We start from the raw sequence: 19,527 nt of genomic DNA, 5'->3' as shown, positions 1-19,527 counted from the left end.
ATGATAAATTGAAGAATGGTTTAAACTGAGTTTTATCCAGTGTAGTCTGCTGCACTTGGCAGTGTCGGAATACCGGACTAGGAGTCAGAACACCTCGTTAGTCCTGTCAGTTAAGGCCATGTGACTCCGAGTAAGTCAAAGTACAGAGTAAAGCTCTATATAAATATGGTGTTAGTCTTTCTTAGTGGACTAACCTCAAAAGGTTAAGGATATTTCCTAACTCTACTTAGTTTCCCCATAATAATCCTGTTATCCATGAATTTACCTAAATCTTTCGTGAACTTATTTATATTGTTCAGCCTGTATTTACAAATGTAGTCCTAGTAGAATATCAAAATTGAACTGAAGTTAACTGTTCTTTGGAATGGAGGTTATTAAAAGGGATGTTTATTTGCTTCTGGTTTTGACATTGAAATAGATCACTCAAAATAAAAATAATTTTATTCTCAAGGTGCCACTGTTGTGGAATTTTAAGATTCATTACACTCTAATAGTTTGAAAAGTGTGGATACTAACCTTCCTATATCCATTCTGTAATCGTGAGATTTAGGATTTCATACCAAAGAGGTAGAAATTGGAAATGTATTATATGGTTTTGACCTCAAATTCATTATTTCCACAAAACATGAACATTTTCTTTTAAAAAAATTTTTTGTCTTTGATATTTGTGGGCACATTATAGGGTGAAGATGTAAGCATGGGCATTTGGATGGCAGCTGTAGGGCCTAAGAGATACCAGGTGAGCAAATCTGAGAGAGTACAAGTGTTTCCTATCTGTTATGGACAATTCCCTGAACTTCTCTAACATTTTCCTCTCCTGTTATATAGAGAATAGTAACTTTTTTCCATATAAACTATCATGGAGATATTTCTGTGCAGATAATAGTCTGTTCTGAATTCCAATTCTGTGTCTGTTGATTTGGAGTATAAATTTTTTTTACACTTAATTTTTCTTAAATTAGGCAGACTATGCAAAAAGATCATTTTCAGTCTTAATTTTGCTTATATGAGGATTAGTAATTATCCACTATCTCAATCTTTAGATTCCAACTTTTCTTCCACAGCCTCATTTTTCACTGCCTCTTAAACGTATCTATCACATCTTAATTGTCTCAAGAGCCCTATTTCCCTTTTTTAGTTTTCTGTCCCTTTTACATCTTTTGAAGATTCTACCCATTTAACGACTGTTTTCCCAACGACTCTGAAAGTGAAATTGAAGCTTCTGTTGTGGTAGAACTTCAGTGTTATCTGTACTGAGTTATGTTACAACTCTCTTTTAAAAGGTCAACTGTCTTAGGGACCTGATGTGTGTATATATATTTATATCTGTATCTCTGATTTTCACACACAGGATAGTCTTTGGTTGTGCGAGAAGACTTGTGAAACTGGGATGCTCTCTTCCCCTCAGTATTCTCCACAAGAACTCACAGAACTGTGGAGGCTGAAGGAAGCATGTGGGGATCCTTGTAAGTGTGAGGCAAGATGATAATCAATTTAAACCTGGCTATCTAAAGCCCTGGAGTGAAGAAGACATGAAGGTGTACAAGGAAAATTCAAGGTTATGCTGCGGAACCAGATTTCTTTCAAGGGGCATTATGTTGGTGCTTTTACCTATAACTGATGGAATATTTCTTGATCTTTGCATAGAAGTTCCCCTTTTAAAAATTAGCATATGCTAAAAAATTAACTTTTTTATGTCTAAGTAAATTTTAAAGTACCATATTATAAAAGGAAAAAAGTCCTTTAAAAAAAACTTAGTTTTAATAATCTGTCCATCACTTAGGGTTATGACTTGGCTAATTGCTGAAATCAGATGTAACTGGTAGAGCAGCAATCCAGGTGGGAGTTCTAAGGGGAAACAGTCTGTTTCTCAGTAGGGAATTTAGCTTGCCTGCTCTGGGAGTGGAGGGCTGGCAAGTCATTCCTTATGGTTAGTAAACAGTGAGTACAGGTCTAGCAGGTAGCTGGAGAAGGGGGGCTTGCCCAGCCTTGTTTTTAAAAGTATATCTTATAATAGTAGTTACCCAAGTTTGTAGCCTACATATTTCAACAGGCATACAGTATTGGGTGCTAATTTGATCAGCTTCTGTTGATAAGGGCTATGAAGTGTCCCTATTAAGGAAAATCTTCCATATCAGTCAAAAGTTAAAGTACTCCTCAGGGTTTTGGTGATAATGGGGAAGTGATTTTCTAAAGAATAAAGTTGGTGCGTAAAAGAACTAACCTCACTTTTCTATTTCCTGGGAGTATTTATATCATCATGGCTTACCTCAGGCCAAACTAATATTTACCTAAACTTGAGGCAATAGCTAGAGCTGAATTTCAGTCATATTTGAACTTCCATGAAGATAACATTCTCTCAAGTTATGTCTAGGCTGAAACCCAAATAAAAAGCATGATTTTTTCAATGCCCTAAAAATAGTACAACAGAAGGGATATAATAGCAGCATTAATCGAATTAGCAAAATAGTGAAATATGTGCCTCCCCTATTTTCAGTGGCCTTTTCCTTAGTTGTAAATCATAATTACATGGTATCATTAAGTATTCATAGTAAGATCTGTTACAGGAAAATGCAGAATTCTTATTGTAGACAGTAATTTTTTCAAACAACATTAGTCAAATTAGTTTTAACATTTAGATTTTCTACATAAAGTTGTACTATGAAGAAATGAATATAAAAAACAAAAATATACAAACAAAAGCGAGTAAATAGCCACAAAGTATTTATTAGAGCTATTATACAAATGCTAGAAACAATCTTTTCTTCCAGTGAAATGTTTGACAAATCCTTTACATCGTGGACTTCTTGGCCTCAGTCAACACTGAAGAATCTAGTCAATTTTTACCATCGTACTAATATACAGTCTCCATTTTCAACAGAGTAAAACTGTAATGGCTGTTGGTCATTCTCTAGTTCAATTTCTCTGCCTTCCATCTAAAATTGGAAAAAAGGTTAAAAAAGGTATGAAATAAATACCACTCAAAGTCAGTTGCCTTCAGAATTCTAAATAATGACTAAACTTTATTATGGGTCTTGTTGAATCTACTTACTTTAGGGCTTTCATAGGACAATCTGAGTTCTGATCCTGGAACTTTGAGTAGACGAGACAGCAAGCCTTTCACCTTCTGAACTGTCATGGACTCTGTCAAGCAGAAGAAAAGAAATTATTTCTTTTAAAACTGACAGCTAATTATAAAACCAGCTGCACTTATTTATTAAAAAAAAAAAAAACCAAGATTATTCCTGAATTAACAGTAATGTGAGCACGTGTTTTTAACTTCTGAGCACCAATTTGGCTTGATGTCTGTATGTTCTTTAGTTATATTAGTTTACCCAAATAACTGATGTTGAAAAAGTTCATCTGTTATATAGACCATGATGTTACTGCTCCATAATTTTTAGTAGAGTTGGTGGGGTACACAGGATGCATTGAGCCAATGTTCTGACCTAAGTGACCTTTGATGATGAGTTTTCATCCTGTTACATTGATTATACTATTTTAAACTGTTCCCCACCTGGTGTAATTCTCAGCACAGAGGAAGGAATGTCTGAAATCATCAACATCCTTTGGTTTGTTTTTCATGTCCAGCTGACAGAAGGGGAAGAACATTTGCCAGAAAATCAGGAGACTTGAGTTCTAGACACAGCACTTCTAGGCAAATAATTCCTTCTCTGGACCTCAGTTTCCTCATCTGTAAAATGAGGGGGTTGGACTAGATGATCTCGAAGATCCTGTTCAGCTCTGATTCTACAATTCACTAACGTGCTATATCAATGACACCAAGGGACTGCACAGCCCTAGAGTTTAACTTGAATGATTAATCATTTGGCTTGTTAAGAAAACACAATGAACTTATTTCCAAAGATGGGTTATGGTAAATAATGGATATCTTGATTATGAAATGTTTAGTTTCTCTGAAGCTTTAGCTGGAGGCACAGCAATAGAGAGTATGGTTTTCCTGCAATATCACAATGTACTTAAACTCAAATATTTTTCTATCAAAATCATTTTTGTAAAAGCTGTCTGTGTTTTTATGCAACTTGTGATAATAAATGTGATCTTTATTTTAGAATAAAAAATTAGCCCTTTCATTTCTCCATGTAACTAATTAGACTTACATCTTATATTACCAGGAATAAAACTCAACCCAAGTTGTATATTATTCATATACATCACCTGCCATAGCCAAAAAAAATTGCTCATCAAGGAGGTAGGCTCCTACAGATGAACTTCTCCCTTAAAAGGCCTGTCCTTTACACAGTGGATTCAGTCTCTTGCTGGGGCCATCTGGGTCAAAGCTTTTACAGCAGAGCCCTCAAGAATCATCTTCGTACCCCAAGGTGGGATCAGGGTAGAATTTCATGGAAGACACAGCAAGCTCCAACATCTAAGCAGTGAAGAATTTGAACTAAAATATGAATAAAAGATGTCCTCAAAGAGATGTGTGCTAGGAAAGAAAAGACAAGCTGATCGTGGTAAAGCAAGGTATGATGGGCATCTAGCCAATTCTTAGTGAGTGCCCTCCTGAAAGTGAAAAGGTTTCTCTCCCTTCTACCCCTCTTTGGTGAAGGGAGGCATGGGCAAGTGTCATATAAGATCAGCTGTAACCTGTGTCTTTTGGGAGAACTTGTAAATCACCCAAAATCACAGTTTTCTTTGAGTTTAATACATACGTGCAATAACTACCACCTGTTTTGAAACAGTTGCTAGAAATGTCAGAATAGCCATTTCTGTTAATGTCATCTCAGATGGATATAAATTAAATTATAATTAAGCACAGCCTATATAAAACCCTTTCAGACAAACCTTTGACAAACTGTTAGGGAGAGAGAGGTAAAAAATGATGACTATAAATGTATCACAGAACCATAAGAACAGTATAGAGTCCTAACATAAGTTGTTGAGGACAACAAAGTTTTAAAAGCCAATGATGGAGGGAAAACAAGCAAAGAAGGGATTTGCAAGGATGACAATAGATGGTGAAAAGGCATAACTACTGAACTATTTATCTTGGCTGTTTTTTCTCTGTCAAGAAGGCACTTTGGGCTGGAAAGGACAGAATAGAAATGACTAGTAAGGGTGAGAATTCAAGATAAAAATGAGGCTGAGAAAGTATCAAACTGCCCAGGGTGAATCTGTCAGGTCAAACAAATTACATCCCAGGCAGGTTCAACTGCTTGGCCACTGACATTAATCTTAGAAAGATAATGAAGAGGAGCCTCAGAACTAGAAAAGGGTAAAAACGCTTTCCCAGTTTTCAAAAAGGAAATAGACCAGTGAGCCCAACTTTGATTCTTACTAAATTCTAGCATGTGTTATTAAAGGAATACTTAGTTAACACCTAGAAGGGGGATTAATAATCACTAATGTCATGCTAAACTAACCAAATTTTCTTCCTTCAGCAGAAAGCTGAAGATGTTAGATCATAGCAAAGCAAATTCAAAGTCAGAGGCTGTCCTTGTGGACTGAAAAACATTGCAGTTAGGTGGATGTGGAAGTGGTTGAATAACCAACCACACCTAAATAGTTAATGTCATTTTGGAGGGAGGTCACTAGTAATTTTTACCAGTGATCTGGATAAATTTGTACATAGTGCCTTTAACAAATATGCAGACTGCACAAAACTGGAAAGGAGAACTCATGGTGGATGACAGAATTCTAAAAGATCTCAACATGTAGAAGAATGTAATGAAATGAAATGTAGGATAGGGACTACACAGGTGAGGAAATCCTCTGCTGATACAGGTCTATCTCTTGGAGTTTCAGAGACTTGCCTCAAGCACTATGAGGTAGAGGTTACCTGACAGACCAGTGGTCACAAGGCCAATATCTGGATGAGTCAAGAGGAAAGAATTAAACTCAGATCTTATGGCTTTAAGGCTAGTTCTTTATGCATTCTAATCATGATAAAATGGAATAGATACAAATGTAAAATCACATACTAAAGTAAACAAAAAAATTTACACTTCACCAATAAAGAATGGAAGATGTGCAGTTAAACAATGTCCTTGAGAAAAATACGTAAGGAACTTTTGTGTCTAACAAAAAAGCTGGTGTGTTCCTGCATTGGACAGCGTCCAAAATACAGGGTGCAAAAGTCCCTTTGTGTAAGATTGGAGTTGAAACATGGTGGATAGTTCTAGTCACTAATTTAAGAAAGATGAGAAAAACCTGGCCATTGTCCAGATGGTAGGAAAGGGTCTTGAACTACACCATACCTTGATCAGCTGAAAAAACTGGAAATATTTAACTTATTTGAGGAGCCATCTTTTGTGTATGTTAAGTGCTGTGAAGGGAAGGAAGATTCGACCTGTTTAGATTCAGAGTAACAGCTCAGAGGAATAGATAGAAGTTGCATAGAGAAATACTTAGGCTTTAAAGTAAGTAAACTGAGCATTTAAAATTGCCCAAAACTGAACACAGGTCACCTAGGTTAGTAGTGGTTTCTATCTCACTAAAAGTTTTCAAGGAAAGATGACCTTTGAAGATTTTGTAGAGGAGATTCTTGATCAGGTATGATTCAGGCATCAGTGGTTTTCTCTACAGGACAATCTGAGAAACTCAGTACATTTTCACATAAGTTACAAACATTTACTCCTGTGCCACAAGTAAATAATTATGTTCTCCAAGTACCAAGAAAAACACTTAAGCTCTTGATTTAACACAAAACAGTGAGGACATTTGGGGAGTAATCCAAGCAGAAGTTAATGCATATATTTTTAACTGCCTTTTCCACTTGATTAATGAAATAAAGGTTTGAGATGTCCTAACCAATAGTCAAGGCTCAAATGAATCAGATGAAAATGATGCCTTTCTGGTAAAAAAAAAAAAAAAAAAAAAGAAAAGAAAAAAAAATTGCTGAAAAGCATACAAAAGATTATAAAGTTCTGCAGGCTGTGTTTTTTCCAGAGTCCATGGCTTGGCTTAGTTTGAACTGGTAAATACTGTAAAAGTAAACCTTGCAGATCCCTGTTCACTGCTCCCCTGCTTACACTAAAAATAAAATGACTAAACTACAAAACCTATTGCCCCTATACTTACTTCATCCCCTTATAGTTACTTAAATAAAATTCGCCGACTAAAATAAAGCATCACATGAAAGCATTTCATATGTGCATGCTCTCCTCATTTCTCGAATTATCTGTATGCTTATTTACAAAGAAGTACACAGCTATTTTATTTCAGCTCAACACATGGAAAACAATAGCTGGTAATATATTAACAAGGCCATTAAAACAAAGCAGTTAGGACAGTATAACAGGAATAACTTGGAAATGGAATAATCTGATTTTTTTTCCCCCACTTTACTTTGATAATATGGTGACGTAGGAAAGTCAGAAAGGCCTGGGTTCAATTCCTGCTTCTGACATATACTAACTATGTGACCATGGGCAAGTCACCTATCAGTGTTTAAATGACTCTCAGACTGAATTACAGATGAATTATGGAATATCATGAAAATTTCCACAGCAAATTCCCAAAGCTAGCAAAGTGTTTAAAGATCTCAGAATTAAACACTGAAGTTCCCTTTTTTAACAGTAGGAAAAAAAACCCCATAGGAACTAGGTCTCACTGTTGACTGTGTAACTGTGTACTGTGTAAACACAGTAATGCCTTTTTTTTTTCCTAAAAGGGAAACTGTAAGGTCCTAAGTGCTAATGGCAATAACAGTAAAGGACATGAACTGGTTTTCTACTTACCTAGCACTACTGTGGCCCATGCTATTAACATTTAACTCTGAAAACAGAACCAAAGTATCTACTTTTTGGTTTTTGACGGGGAGAAGCAGATTTTGGGGTATTAGTTTAAAAAAAAATGAAAGAAGTTAATACTGGTGAATTAACAGATGACTGATAAATTTTTACTGATGAGTACAGGAACTAGTAATGGTATCATAAGCTTGTTCTATTAAATGAACAAATTTAAGAGTTCAGTGAGTTTTTCTCTATCTGATGAGGAAAAAGGGAGAAGTAGTTTTGCTGAGCTGAATTTCATTTTGGCTTTTTAAATTACTCTATCAAATTTGACCTTTGTTTAAATATTTCTCTAAATCAAAATTTAAATTTCAGATTCCACAATATCTGAATTTATCACAGCATATGATAGCCATATAGGTTTTAGTTTATTTCCATTTGAGTCAAGTCTAAGTGAAATCATCTGGTTCATGTTTTTTCAGAAAGGTATTTGTTTTCTGAATAAACAATCATTCTGGAATGAGCACTGGATTTGAAGTCAAGAGAAACCTAGTTCATTTCCCATTTATTACCCCTGCCACAAGTACAATCTTGGATTAGTCACTTAACCTCTCTGGGCTTCAGTTTCCCTACTGTAAAATGAAGGGGTTGATGACAGGCCCCAAAGCTGGCCTTCAAAGAGAGGAGGAAAATAATTGCTTGTTGGTCTTATAAAGAAAAAGTAGGCATGGTTATTACTCTAATATTTGTATTTAGTTAATGAGTATTTGTAGAATATCTATATGCAGAACACTGTACCCAAGTACTAGGGGAAAACAAACAGTACCTGCTCTTTAAGATACAAAAAGAGGCCATTTTTTTTGCCTCATTTCTTACCTAGCCTTAATCATTGAATGGGCATTGGCTCAGTCAAACTGACACCTGTTAAAAACCTTAGCTTAAAAAGGCCAAGGTGTTCCACTGCATCCAGGGCCATCTCCAGTCGTCCTGATCTATATCCTGCCACTGGACTCAGATGGCTCTGGAGGAGTGAGGCTGATGACTGCACAGCCCTGCCTCACTTAAATCCAGTTCACTTGCAAGTCATGACATCATCTTCATGTCACTGGTCCTCTTCAAGAACAAAGGACAACAACCAATAATTTTTTTAAAGGCACTGCAATAAATGGAGAAGAGCTATGCAAATCCATGGCTGTGGATATTCTTTAAAAACAAAACTACATTTTTAAAAATTAAAATTTGTAATCTTCTTTATATGCCTACATTTAATAACACCTCAAAATACCTGTGATTACAATGATGTGTGGGCTCCTTTCATTAACAGAGGTACAACTCTTCCAAATAATTTGTTTTATAAGTTACTGTCCCCAAAAATGATAGTTGCCCTGTGACAAACCTAGTGCTATGCCTCTTGGCTCTTATCTAGGCTGGTCTTCAGGACAAATATTGTTGGGCCCCTACACCAAGCTTCTGGTAGGACCTCATAGACCCCTCTGATAAGGTAGGGTCACCTACAGGATGCATTGAAATAAGTAAATGGAGGGCTCCTGATACTTTGGGAATCAAAGTAATATTAATCTGACTTACTTTCTCTAGTGCTGCCTTAAGTTACAAAGGATCTATGAAGATGTTTTAACATGAATCTGATTTGTTTTAGAAAGCTTCCACCATCCCTGCCCAGTAACAGCAGTAAAGGTCAAAAACTGTTCAGGTATGCTCTTACCTGGTAGTTGCTTTACTAGGACTTTTTGATCAGGTTGATTAAGACATTTTATCGTTAGTGCTTTAAGGGAAAAGAGAAATATTAATGAATACCTGTTGCAGTGTTTTTTTGACTATATTTGTAATTACAGCTACCATTAGCTCCCTGCTTCATACTTATTTCAGAACAGTTCTTATTGAGATAGTAATTTGACCCTAACATGCTGTAGCCTCCTCAGAAGTAAGAGGCAGTACTATTCTAGTGTCAGTTTCTAACCAATTCTATCACTAATTGTTTCACAAATTGCATTTTGGAAAACATTCAAAAGGAGGAAATGACTCATTTCTAGAGAATCATAATCCATTTTACTACCAGACACTATTTTCAATTTAAAATCAAATTTGAAGCACAATAGTTATAAAATGCTGAATCCTTACAGCAACTTTACTGACATATGCTAAATGTTAAAATCCATAATCATTAAGCACTACTTTAAATATCAAAGTACTTCAGTAATAAATAAAATCTGTTTAAGGCAAACTTTGTAATCTCCATCACCAGCCACTTCGTGGTTTTCTTTCTGCTGAAAAGAACTTGCAGACAAATCTTTTTCTTTTAGATTCTGAATTCTTACTTAGCAACTGATTTTTCAGCATAAATGGCTGTTGTGGTTTCAGTTCCCCATCTTCAGGTGCACCATATTCTGTTTATAAAAAGAGAGGGACAGTAACATGTCATCTAAATGAACAAGGAACCTTAAGACAAAGTAAGAAAATAAAATTTTACCTATAAATGTGTCCAAAACAACCCTTTTCCTTCCCATGCTTTTGTCCTGCTATACAAGGGCAATGGTTTCTACGCTAGTTAGAGCCCTGAGTTTTTGGTGGCAGTTTGGTTTGTTGTTTTTTATACTGCTGAGAGAGGTTTTTGGATCAAGGCAAGATAGCTTTGTTCCAGTCACAACTTTTTTCTCTGTCCCAGCCAGTATATTTCAGCTCAGGATCCTTTTGTTTTAGAACTCAGAAAGAGAAATCTGGCATCAGTCAGGCTTCCACTGGAAGCAGCTATTAGATCAGATTTCTCCCCGCTTCTCTTCAACCAGCTAGCACCAGAAAAGGGAGCCTTAATGTTGGGGGAGGCTAGGGCTCTTCCAGCTGCCCAGGGTCCTTGTCAGCCAGCTGTTGAAGAACTTTTGGCATGTGCTCAAAGTACCTGGGCTTTGTCTTTAGAACTGCTACCTGTTTACAGATCCACAGCTACAGGGTTTCCTTAGCAAACATTCTAAGGCACCTAGCAAAACGGGTCAGCTCATGGAATGATCTGTGTGCCACTGTCACCCACAGAGATAATGTGAGAGTCTGAAGCATTTATGCAGTAGGCTGCTTCCCTGCATTAATAAATGTATAAAAATGAACGTCATGTAAAAGCAAAACTTCAAAGAGTAATGTAAGTTAAAATGAAGTGAAAAGTACATCAGGAACAAAGAAAGCACCCAGAGCAACCCCACATTCCCCAGGAGAAGAGCTAGGGTTGTGCACCACTCATGTGGATGGTCAAGGCACTCTGTGACTGTGGATACATACTGGATGAGTTAAAGTATTAACAGTCAGCCTTACCAGGGCAGACCTCAAACAGTCATCCAGAAACCAGGGGAAGACAGTATGGAAAGCTTCCTTAAAATAACGCTCTAAAATACATAAGGAATGGTTAGGTAGAGACCCTAGACCTTGGGACACAAAAGCTCCGTGGGAACTTTTTTTTTAGGTCTACTCTAGCACAATGGAGGCCTCCAGGAAGATGCCTGGCAATCATAAGGGAAGGAAGCAATGTGAGATGGGTCCAAGCCAAATGAGTTGTACCCCAAGCCCTCCCAGCATAGTGGGAGAAAGTGCATCCACTATCTGGTAGCTTCCTATTTTAACTAATTCTTGATAACTAAGGGCTAAACTTTACTATTTCTACTTTCTAAAGGACTACAAATATCATCAGAACCTTCTAAATTTTAGTCCCAGCAGCCAGTTCTTTATGAAGTAGGAAGTGATGCTGGCTTCCTAGAAAGGTCAAGTCTGTTCCTGAATAATTAACATACACATCTGGAGACAGAAAGAAAAACTTTAGTACTAACAAATGCTAGCCTCTCCTTACCAATTTAAATAGCTTTGATCTTTCCACTTTGGAATTCCAAAATCTCTGATTCAATTTCATTTCACTGAAAAAAAGTAAAACTTTTCTAGATAAGGGAGACCTGGGTTGATTTATATTCCCTAAGAATTTCATCTAATTTGCACTTCACTTGTTCAACCTGGACACTCTTCCTAAATTTTTCCTCAAGGAAAATATCTACATAATACCTATTTGTCAAGCTCCAAAACAAAATATGTCCCCATCTTTACCGTTGGTAAAAACTTGCTAGATTTAACAAATGTGCCAGGCACTGAGGTAGGTGTTAGTGATTAAAAGACAAAATGAAATAGTCCTTCCTCTTGAGAAGCTTATGTTGAGTGACAGGCAAATATCAATGAGAAACAAGGAAATTTTCCCTGCTGCATAAATATATCCAGTCCTCTCCTAAGCTTTTAAAAAAAAAAATACCTTCCCCTCAAGGTATTGTCCTATATATCTTCCTTCCTTTTCAAAGTCAAACTCCTAGGAAAAAAGCTCAAACTTTCTCTATTTCCTCTCACTATCTTCCCAATCTTCTGCATCTAGCTTCTTACCCCTCTCTCAACTGAAACTACTCTCTCCAAAATAATAAATAACTTCTTAATGGGCAAATCTGACGCCCTTTCTCAATTCTCTTCCTTCTTAGGGACTTTTGTTGCCTCTACTTAAGCATGGCCTCCTAATTAATCTCCTTCTCTCAAGACTCCTACTTCATTCCCCAGGTAGCTGTCAAAGTGATTTTCTTAAAGTCTAGTTCTATATACCTCCCCTATACAAAAAACTCTAGTGGATAGTTAGCCAATAGTATGGCACTTTTAAGGTTTGCAAAATACTTTATAAGTATCTCATTTTATCCTCACAACAAATCAGGAAGACAGGTGCTATTATTTTCTCCATTTTTACTGTTAAGGAAAATAAGACAGAAGTTAAGGGATTTGCCCAGAATCATGCAGCTAACAAGTATCTGAGACTGGATTTGAACTCAGAACTTGCTGCCACCAAGTCTAGTGCTGTAGCTGGGCAATCAATCACCCAGCAGGTTCTAGATTTAATCTACCTTCCTGGAGTTAGTATGCACTACTCACCTTCCTGCACTCAGCTAAACTCATCTTGCTGCTCATTACACATGGCAGTCCATCTTTTTTCTCTGAACTTTTCCACGGACCGTCCCGTGCTGAAACATACTCCCTTTTGACCTCACCTCTTAGATTCTCTAGTTTCCTTTAAAAATTTGTTCAAGCTCCACCTTCCACATGAAACCTTTCTTTATCTCCCCAATGACTAAGACCTCTCCATCACTCCCCCCAAAAATGACCTACTGATTTGTATATATACTATACATGTGTTTCCCTGGATAGAACGTAAGCTCTTTGAGGCCAGAATCTATTTCACTGCTGTTTTTTATGGCTCTCGTGCCACAGCTCCAGGTACATAGTAGGCATTTAAATGCTTGTTAATTGATGCTTATGTTGTACTTACTAAGACACAATAACTGATATCTGGGATGGGCTATAATAAATTCATTATTTGGTTTGTTTTTATCTGGATCCTGATGTCCACCAGCTTTTTTCCATTCGTTTCCAAATGTCTTACGGTAATCAAGCTCAGCTCCTTGCCTTTCATCTGGGAGAATCTGTATTGAGGAGGAATGAAAAAGGAGTCTGTCAAAAGTAGCCTCCATTCCTAGGGAGTTTTCAGCGCTGAGAAATGCTAACTCCAAGTGCTAATCCTCTTTTCTCAAATCACCCCCTGATGTCATTATGCATAAATAGCTGAAAAAGAATAAGAAATATTAGCAATCTTACCATTCAATATTAGTTTTGGTTTTTTTGAAACATTTTAAACATTATATCATAGGATCATAAAACAAAAGGGACCATGGAGGCTATCTGGTCCAATCTGCTAAATTGTTAAATGAGGAAGCTGAGGCCTGGGGAAGTTAAGCGACTCAATTAGCAAGTAAATGAAACGGGATTCAAACCCAGGCTCTCCAAATCTAAAACCTTTTCCACTGTCTCATACAGACCTATCAACTTGTAGGTATTTAAGCTATCTAGTTTGAAGGAAATTCAGCTATACTTCAGTGGTTCATGTCTTTAAAAAAAAAATCATTTTACCTTTTGTTTTCACCCCATAGTTGTTTCCCTTAGACTTCTCCCCACTTAACCTTTAGACCCTTTTTTATGACAAAGAAAAATACACAAGCAAAAAAAACTGGAAGTGATCTCTTCTCCAAGTATTTGCTGCATTCCACCTTTCTGGTCTTTCCCCTTCCCTCTACAGAAAGGAGGTAAATGTTATTATCACTGCAATGGCTCATTAGAGTTTGGCAGAGTTGGACTATATTTTCAGTGACATGATTGTGAATACTGCTCTACTGGTTCTGCTTTCCTCATTCTATACCATTTTATACATCTTCCCATTCTTTTTTTCTGAATTCTTCATTTGCTACAATGCAATAATATTCCATTACATTCACCGATCACAGATTATTCCCAATACGTGGGAAGCCATTTTGTTTCAAATTGTTTCTTCCCACAAAGAGTGAATTATTTTGTGTTATAGAGAACCTTTCTCTGGGGTACGTGCACAGTAGTGGGATCACTGGGCTGAAGTATGTACACAGTTTGATGTGTTGTTCTCATTTAACTCTAAATTGTTTTCTGAAACAGTTAAACCAATTCAGTTCTTTTACTACCATTGATCTTTTCCATTTTTCATCATTTTTGCCAATTTTATGCGTATCAGGTGCAACTTAAGAGATATTTAATATAATTTCTCCTCTTGATAATCTGAAATATTTTCTCAAATAGTTGTTGAATATTTGCATTTTTTCGTGAAAATTATTCAAGTCCTTTGACTATTCCTCTATTGGGGAATGGCTCAAGATGTTACATATTTATTTTAATTCCTCACTCAGATTGGATATCAAACATTTATCATAAATATTTGATGCAAGAATCTTTTTTGCCAGCTGTTTCTTTTCTTATACTAGCTCTAAAGATCTTGTTTATGCAAATACCTTTCATTTTATGTAATCATCTATTTTGGCTTTTTTACCTTGTCTAAACCTACTTTATCCCAAAAAAAGAAACATAATATTTTATTAACACCACACTACATGTAAAAACATTTCACATTTATTTTTAAAAATTTTTAGTTCCAAATTCTCTCCCTCCCTCTCCTTCCCCGCTCTTTGAGGAAGCCAAGCAACTATTGATATAGATTATAAATATGCAGCCATGCAAAACATATTTTCAGATTACTCACGTTATAAAGAATACATAGACAAAAAAAAAACCAAGAAAAAGAAACTTTAAAAAAAATAGCACACTTTGATTTGCATTCAGACTTGTATCAGTTCTTTCTCTGGAGGCATTATCCTGACTGTGTCTCTATGATAGCTTAATTGTTTCTTTCTGGATGCTTACAATACTTTCTCCTTGATCCAGGAACTCTGGAATTAGGCTATAATATTCCTGCGAATTTTCATTTAGAGCTGTCTTTCAAAAGGTGATCAGCAGATTTTTTTATTTCTAATTGACCCTCTGATTCTAGAACATCTGGACAGTTTTCCTTGATAAGTTCTTGAAAGATGAAGTCTAGGCTCTTTTATGATCATGACTTCCAGGTAGTACAATAATTCTGATATTATCTCTCCCTGATCTATTTTCCTTTCAGGTCAGTTGTTTTTCCAATGAGACATTCCACATTTTCATCTATTTTTTCATTCTTTTGATTTAGTTTGATTGTTTCTTGATGTTTCAAGTAGCTATGAGCTTCCATTTGCCCCATTCTAATTTTTGAGGAATTATTTTCTTCAGTGAGCTTTCCATTTGGTCAGTTCTATTTTTTAAGGAGTACCTTAATTCAGTGAATTTTTGTATCTCTTTTTCAATTTGACAAATTATGCTTTTTAAGGAGTTCTTCTCTTCAGTGGATTTTTGTACCTCTTTTACCAAATTTGACCTATTCTGGTTTTGAAAGTGTCATTTTCTTCAGTATTTTTTTTGATTCCTTTACCAAACTGTTGACTCTTTTCGATTTTCTTACATCACTCTCATTTCTTTTCCCATTCTTCCCTCTGTCTCTCTTATTTGATTTTTAAATCTTTTTTGAGATCTTCCAGAAATTCTTTTTGGGATCTGAGACCAATTCATATTTTTCGTTGAGGCTCTAAATGTAGCAGTTTTGACTCTGTTGTCTTCTTTTGAGTTTGTATTTTGATCTTTCCTGTCACCACAGTCACTTTCTATGATCAGACTGTTGTTCTTTTATGTTGTTGTTGTTAAACATTTGCTCATTTTTCCAGCCTATTTCTTGGCTTTTATTTTTTAATTATTTTATTTGCTTTCAGTGTTCGACAATCACTTCCATATATCTTAGATTTTTTTTCTCCCTTCATCTTCATTCCCTCCCTGAGATGCCATATAATCTTATATAGGTTCTACACATACATTCCTATTAAATACATGTTACATACAAGAATTAAAATGAATGGGAGAAACCATAAAACAAAACGTAATAGAAAAGAAAATGATCTGCTTCTATCTGTGATCCAATTCCATAGTTCTCTCTCTGGATATGGAAGGCATTTTGCCTTATAAGACCACTGGGAATTTTTTAAATCCTTGCATTGCAATGAAGTTCTAAGTCTGCCAGAAAAAATCCTTGTACACTGTGGTTGTTGCTGTGTACAAAGTTCTCCTGATTCTGCTCCTTTCACTCAGCATCAGCTTATATAAGTCTTTCCAGGCCTCTCTGAAGTCTTCCTGTTCATCATTTCTTGTAGCACAATAGTCTTCCATTATATACATATACCACAACTTACTCAGCCATTCCCCATTGATGGGCATCCCCTTGATTTCCAGTTTTTGGCCACCACAAAGAATGCTGCTGTAAATATTTTATATGTGGGACCTTTTCCCATTTTTATGATCTCTTGGGGATACATCCCTAAAAGCGATATTGCTGGGTCAAAGGGTATGCACATTTTTGTAGCCCTTTGGGCATAGTTCCAAATTGCTCTCCAGAATGGTTGGATCAGCTCACAGCTCCATCAACAATGAATTAGTGTCCCAACTCTCCCACATCTTCTCCAACATTTATCATCTTCCTGTTTTGTCATGTTAGCCAATCTGATAGGTGTGATATGGTATCTCAGAGTTGTTTTGATTTCATATGATTATAGATAGCTTTAATTTCTTCCTCTGAAAACTCCCTGTTCATATCCTTTGACCATTTATCAATTGGGGAATGACTTGAATTCTTGTATGTTTGACTTAGTTCTCTATATATTTTAGAAATGAGACCTTTATCACAGATACTAGTTGCAAAAATTCTTTCCCAGTTTTCTGCTTCCCTCCTAATCTTGGTTGCATTGGGTTTGTCTGTGCAAAAACTTTTCAACTTAATGTAATCAAAATTATCCATTTTGTACTTCATAATGTTCTCTGTCTCTTGTTTGGTCATAAATTTCTCCATTCTCCATACATCTGAAAAATATACTATTCTTTGCTCCCCTAATTTATAGTATCAATCTATATACCTCCATCACGTATCCATTTGGACTTTATTCTTGTGTACAGTATCAGGCATTGGTCTAATGCCAGTTTATGCCACACTGTTATCCAGTTTTTCCAGCAATTTTTGTCAAATAGTGAGTTCTTATCCCAGAAGCTGGGATCCTTGGGTTTATCAAATGGTAGATTGCTACATCCAGTGACTATTGTGTCTTGACTACCTAACCTATTCCACTGGTCTACCCCTGTTTCTTAGCCAGTACCAAGTGGTTTTGATGATTGCTGCTTTATAATAAATTTGAGATCTGGTAGGGCTAGGTTACCTTCCCTAGCATTTCTTTTCATTAGTTCCCATGATATTCTGGACCTTTTGTTCTTCCAGATGAACTGTGATATTATTTTTTCTAGCTCTAGAAAATAATTATGTGGTAGTTTGATTGGTATGGCACTGAACAAGTAAATTAATTTAGGTAGAATTATCATTTTTATTACATTAGCTCAGCCTACCCATGAGCAACTGATGTTCTTCCACTTACTTAGATCTGACTTTATTTGTGCAAAAAGTGTTTTGTAATGGTGTTCATATAGTCCCTGGGTTTGTTTTGGTAGGTAGACTCCCAGATATTTTACAGTGTCTACCGCAGTTTTAAATGGGATTTCTCTATCTTTTGCTGTTGGACTCTATTAGTAATATATAAAAATAGAGATGACTTATGTGGGTTTATCTTGTAACCTGCAACTTTGCCAATTTCAAGTAGTTTTTTACTGATTCTCTAAGTATATCAACATATCATCTGCAAAGAGTAATAACTTAGCTTCTTCTTCGTTTATTCTAATTCCTTCAATTTCTTTTTCTTCTCCTACTGCTACAGTTAGCATTTCTAATACCATATTGAAAAACAGTGGTGATAATAGACATCCTTATTTCACTCCTGATCTTATTAGAAATGCATCTAGCTTATCCCCATTGTATATAACGCTTGTTGAAGGTTTTAGATAGATACTGCTTATTATTTTATGGAAAGTTCCATTTATTCCTATGCTTTCCAGTATTTTCAATAGGAATGGGTTTTGTATTTTGTCAAAAGCGTTTTCTGCATCTGAGATAATCATGTGGTTTCTGTTAGTTTTGTTGCTGATATGACCAATAATGCTAATAGTTTTCCTAATATTGAACCAGCCCTGCATTCCTGGTATAAATCCTACCTGATCATAAGGTATTATTCCCTCAATAAGTTGTTGTATTCCTTTTGCTAATATCTTATTTAAAAATTTTGCATATACATTCATTAGAGAAATTGGTCTATAATTTTCTTTCTCTATTTTGGCTCTTCCTGGTTTAGGTATGAGAACCACATTTGTATCATAAAAAGAATTTGGTAGGACTCCGACAATTTTCCCAAATAGCCTATACAGTACTGGAATTAACTGTTCTTTAAATGTCTGATAGAATTCACTTGTAAATCCATCAGGCCCTGGAGATGTTTTCCTAGGGAGTTCATTGATCATTTGTTCAATTTCTTTTTCTGAGATGGGGTTATTTAAGTATTCAACTTCTTCTCCTTTTAATCTGGGCAATTTATATTTTTTAAAATAATCATTCAAAAGAACTATGGAATTCGATCGCAGAATGAAGCAGATCATTTTCTTTTGTATTAGGTTTTGGTTTGTTTTATGATTTCTCCCATTCATTTTAATTCTTCTATGCAACATGACAAAGGTGAAAATGTATTTAATAGGAATGTATGTGTAGAACCTACATAAAACTATATGCCCTCTCAGGGAGGAAATGGGAGGTAGGAGGAAGGGGGGAAGGGAGGGAAAAAATCTAAGATATATGGAAGTAATTGTAGAGCACTGAAAACAAATAAAATAATAATAAAAACAACATAAATAAAATAATCATCCATCTCATTTAGATTGTCAAACTTATGGGCATACAGCTAAATGCTACCTCTATTTTTCTTCAGTTTTTAAAAATGATTTTAGACTGAATAAACATTTAAACAATTTGATTCCTTCTAAATCACCCATTTAGAGCTGAAAGGAGCCTTAGCGTTCAATCTCTTCATTTTATAGATGAAGAAACTAAGGCCCAGAGAAGGTAAGTTTTTGCCCAAAACCACACTGGTAGTAAGTGCAGTTTGAATCAAGATTCTCTACTTCTAGGATTGTCTGAGGAAACTGGGCCTCAACTATCACCATTTGTAAATAAGAGGATTGACCTAGATGGCATCCAGGGAGTCTACAGCTCTAAATCTATTATCTTATAATAAAATGTAGAAATAAATGGCTCTTACCATTAGGCCATGCCAGTACTAGTCTAAATCAAATTTCTGCCAAAACTACTTTTCAGTCTTCTAAACAGACCTTACTGAATAGAAAGCTTCTTCCCTATTAGTGTTCAAACACTTAACTGTTATTATATATTCACTTGCTTCCA

At 35.8% G+C, this 19,527-nt stretch overlaps 2 protein-coding genes across 5 annotated transcripts in view; one reads left to right on the top strand and one right to left on the bottom strand.

Annotated features, from left to right (window-relative positions):
• Positions 1–2,216, top strand: part of B3GALNT2 (beta-1,3-N-acetylgalactosaminyltransferase 2) — a 28,559-nt gene extending 26,343 nt beyond the window's left edge. For both annotated transcript variants that reach the window (XM_072647537.1, XM_072647536.1), the window contains exons 11-12: positions 683–739; positions 1,352–2,216. In XM_072647537.1, the coding sequence (XP_072503638.1) occupies positions 683–739; positions 1,352–1,486 (192 nt within the window). In that variant the 3' untranslated portion in view covers positions 1,487–2,216. The remainder of the gene's footprint in view (positions 1–682; positions 740–1,351) is intronic.
• Positions 2,217–2,707: 491 nt separating this feature from the next.
• The window catches only part of TBCE (tubulin folding cofactor E), a 116,354-nt gene continuing 99,534 nt past the window's right edge, over positions 2,708–19,527 (bottom strand). For all 3 annotated transcript variants that reach the window (XM_072647535.1, XM_072647533.1, XM_072647534.1), the window contains exons 13-17: positions 13,042–13,195; positions 10,034–10,102; positions 9,421–9,480; positions 3,053–3,144; positions 2,708–2,936 (exon numbers count right to left, since the gene is read on the bottom strand). In XM_072647535.1, coding sequence (XP_072503636.1) covers positions 2,844–2,936; positions 3,053–3,144; positions 9,421–9,480; positions 10,034–10,102; positions 13,042–13,195 — 468 coding nt within the window. In that variant the 3' untranslated portion in view covers positions 2,708–2,843. The remainder of the gene's footprint in view (positions 2,937–3,052; positions 3,145–9,420; positions 9,481–10,033; positions 10,103–13,041; positions 13,196–19,527) is intronic.

This window comes from Notamacropus eugenii, chromosome 2 (assembly GCF_028372415.1).
Source record: "Notamacropus eugenii isolate mMacEug1 chromosome 2, mMacEug1.pri_v2, whole genome shotgun sequence".
In the NCBI taxonomy this organism is placed as follows: Eukaryota; Metazoa; Chordata; class Mammalia; order Diprotodontia; family Macropodidae; genus Notamacropus; species Notamacropus eugenii.
Note: the sequence above shows the minus strand (reverse complement) of the source record. Positions and strands in the feature narration are given on the sequence as shown.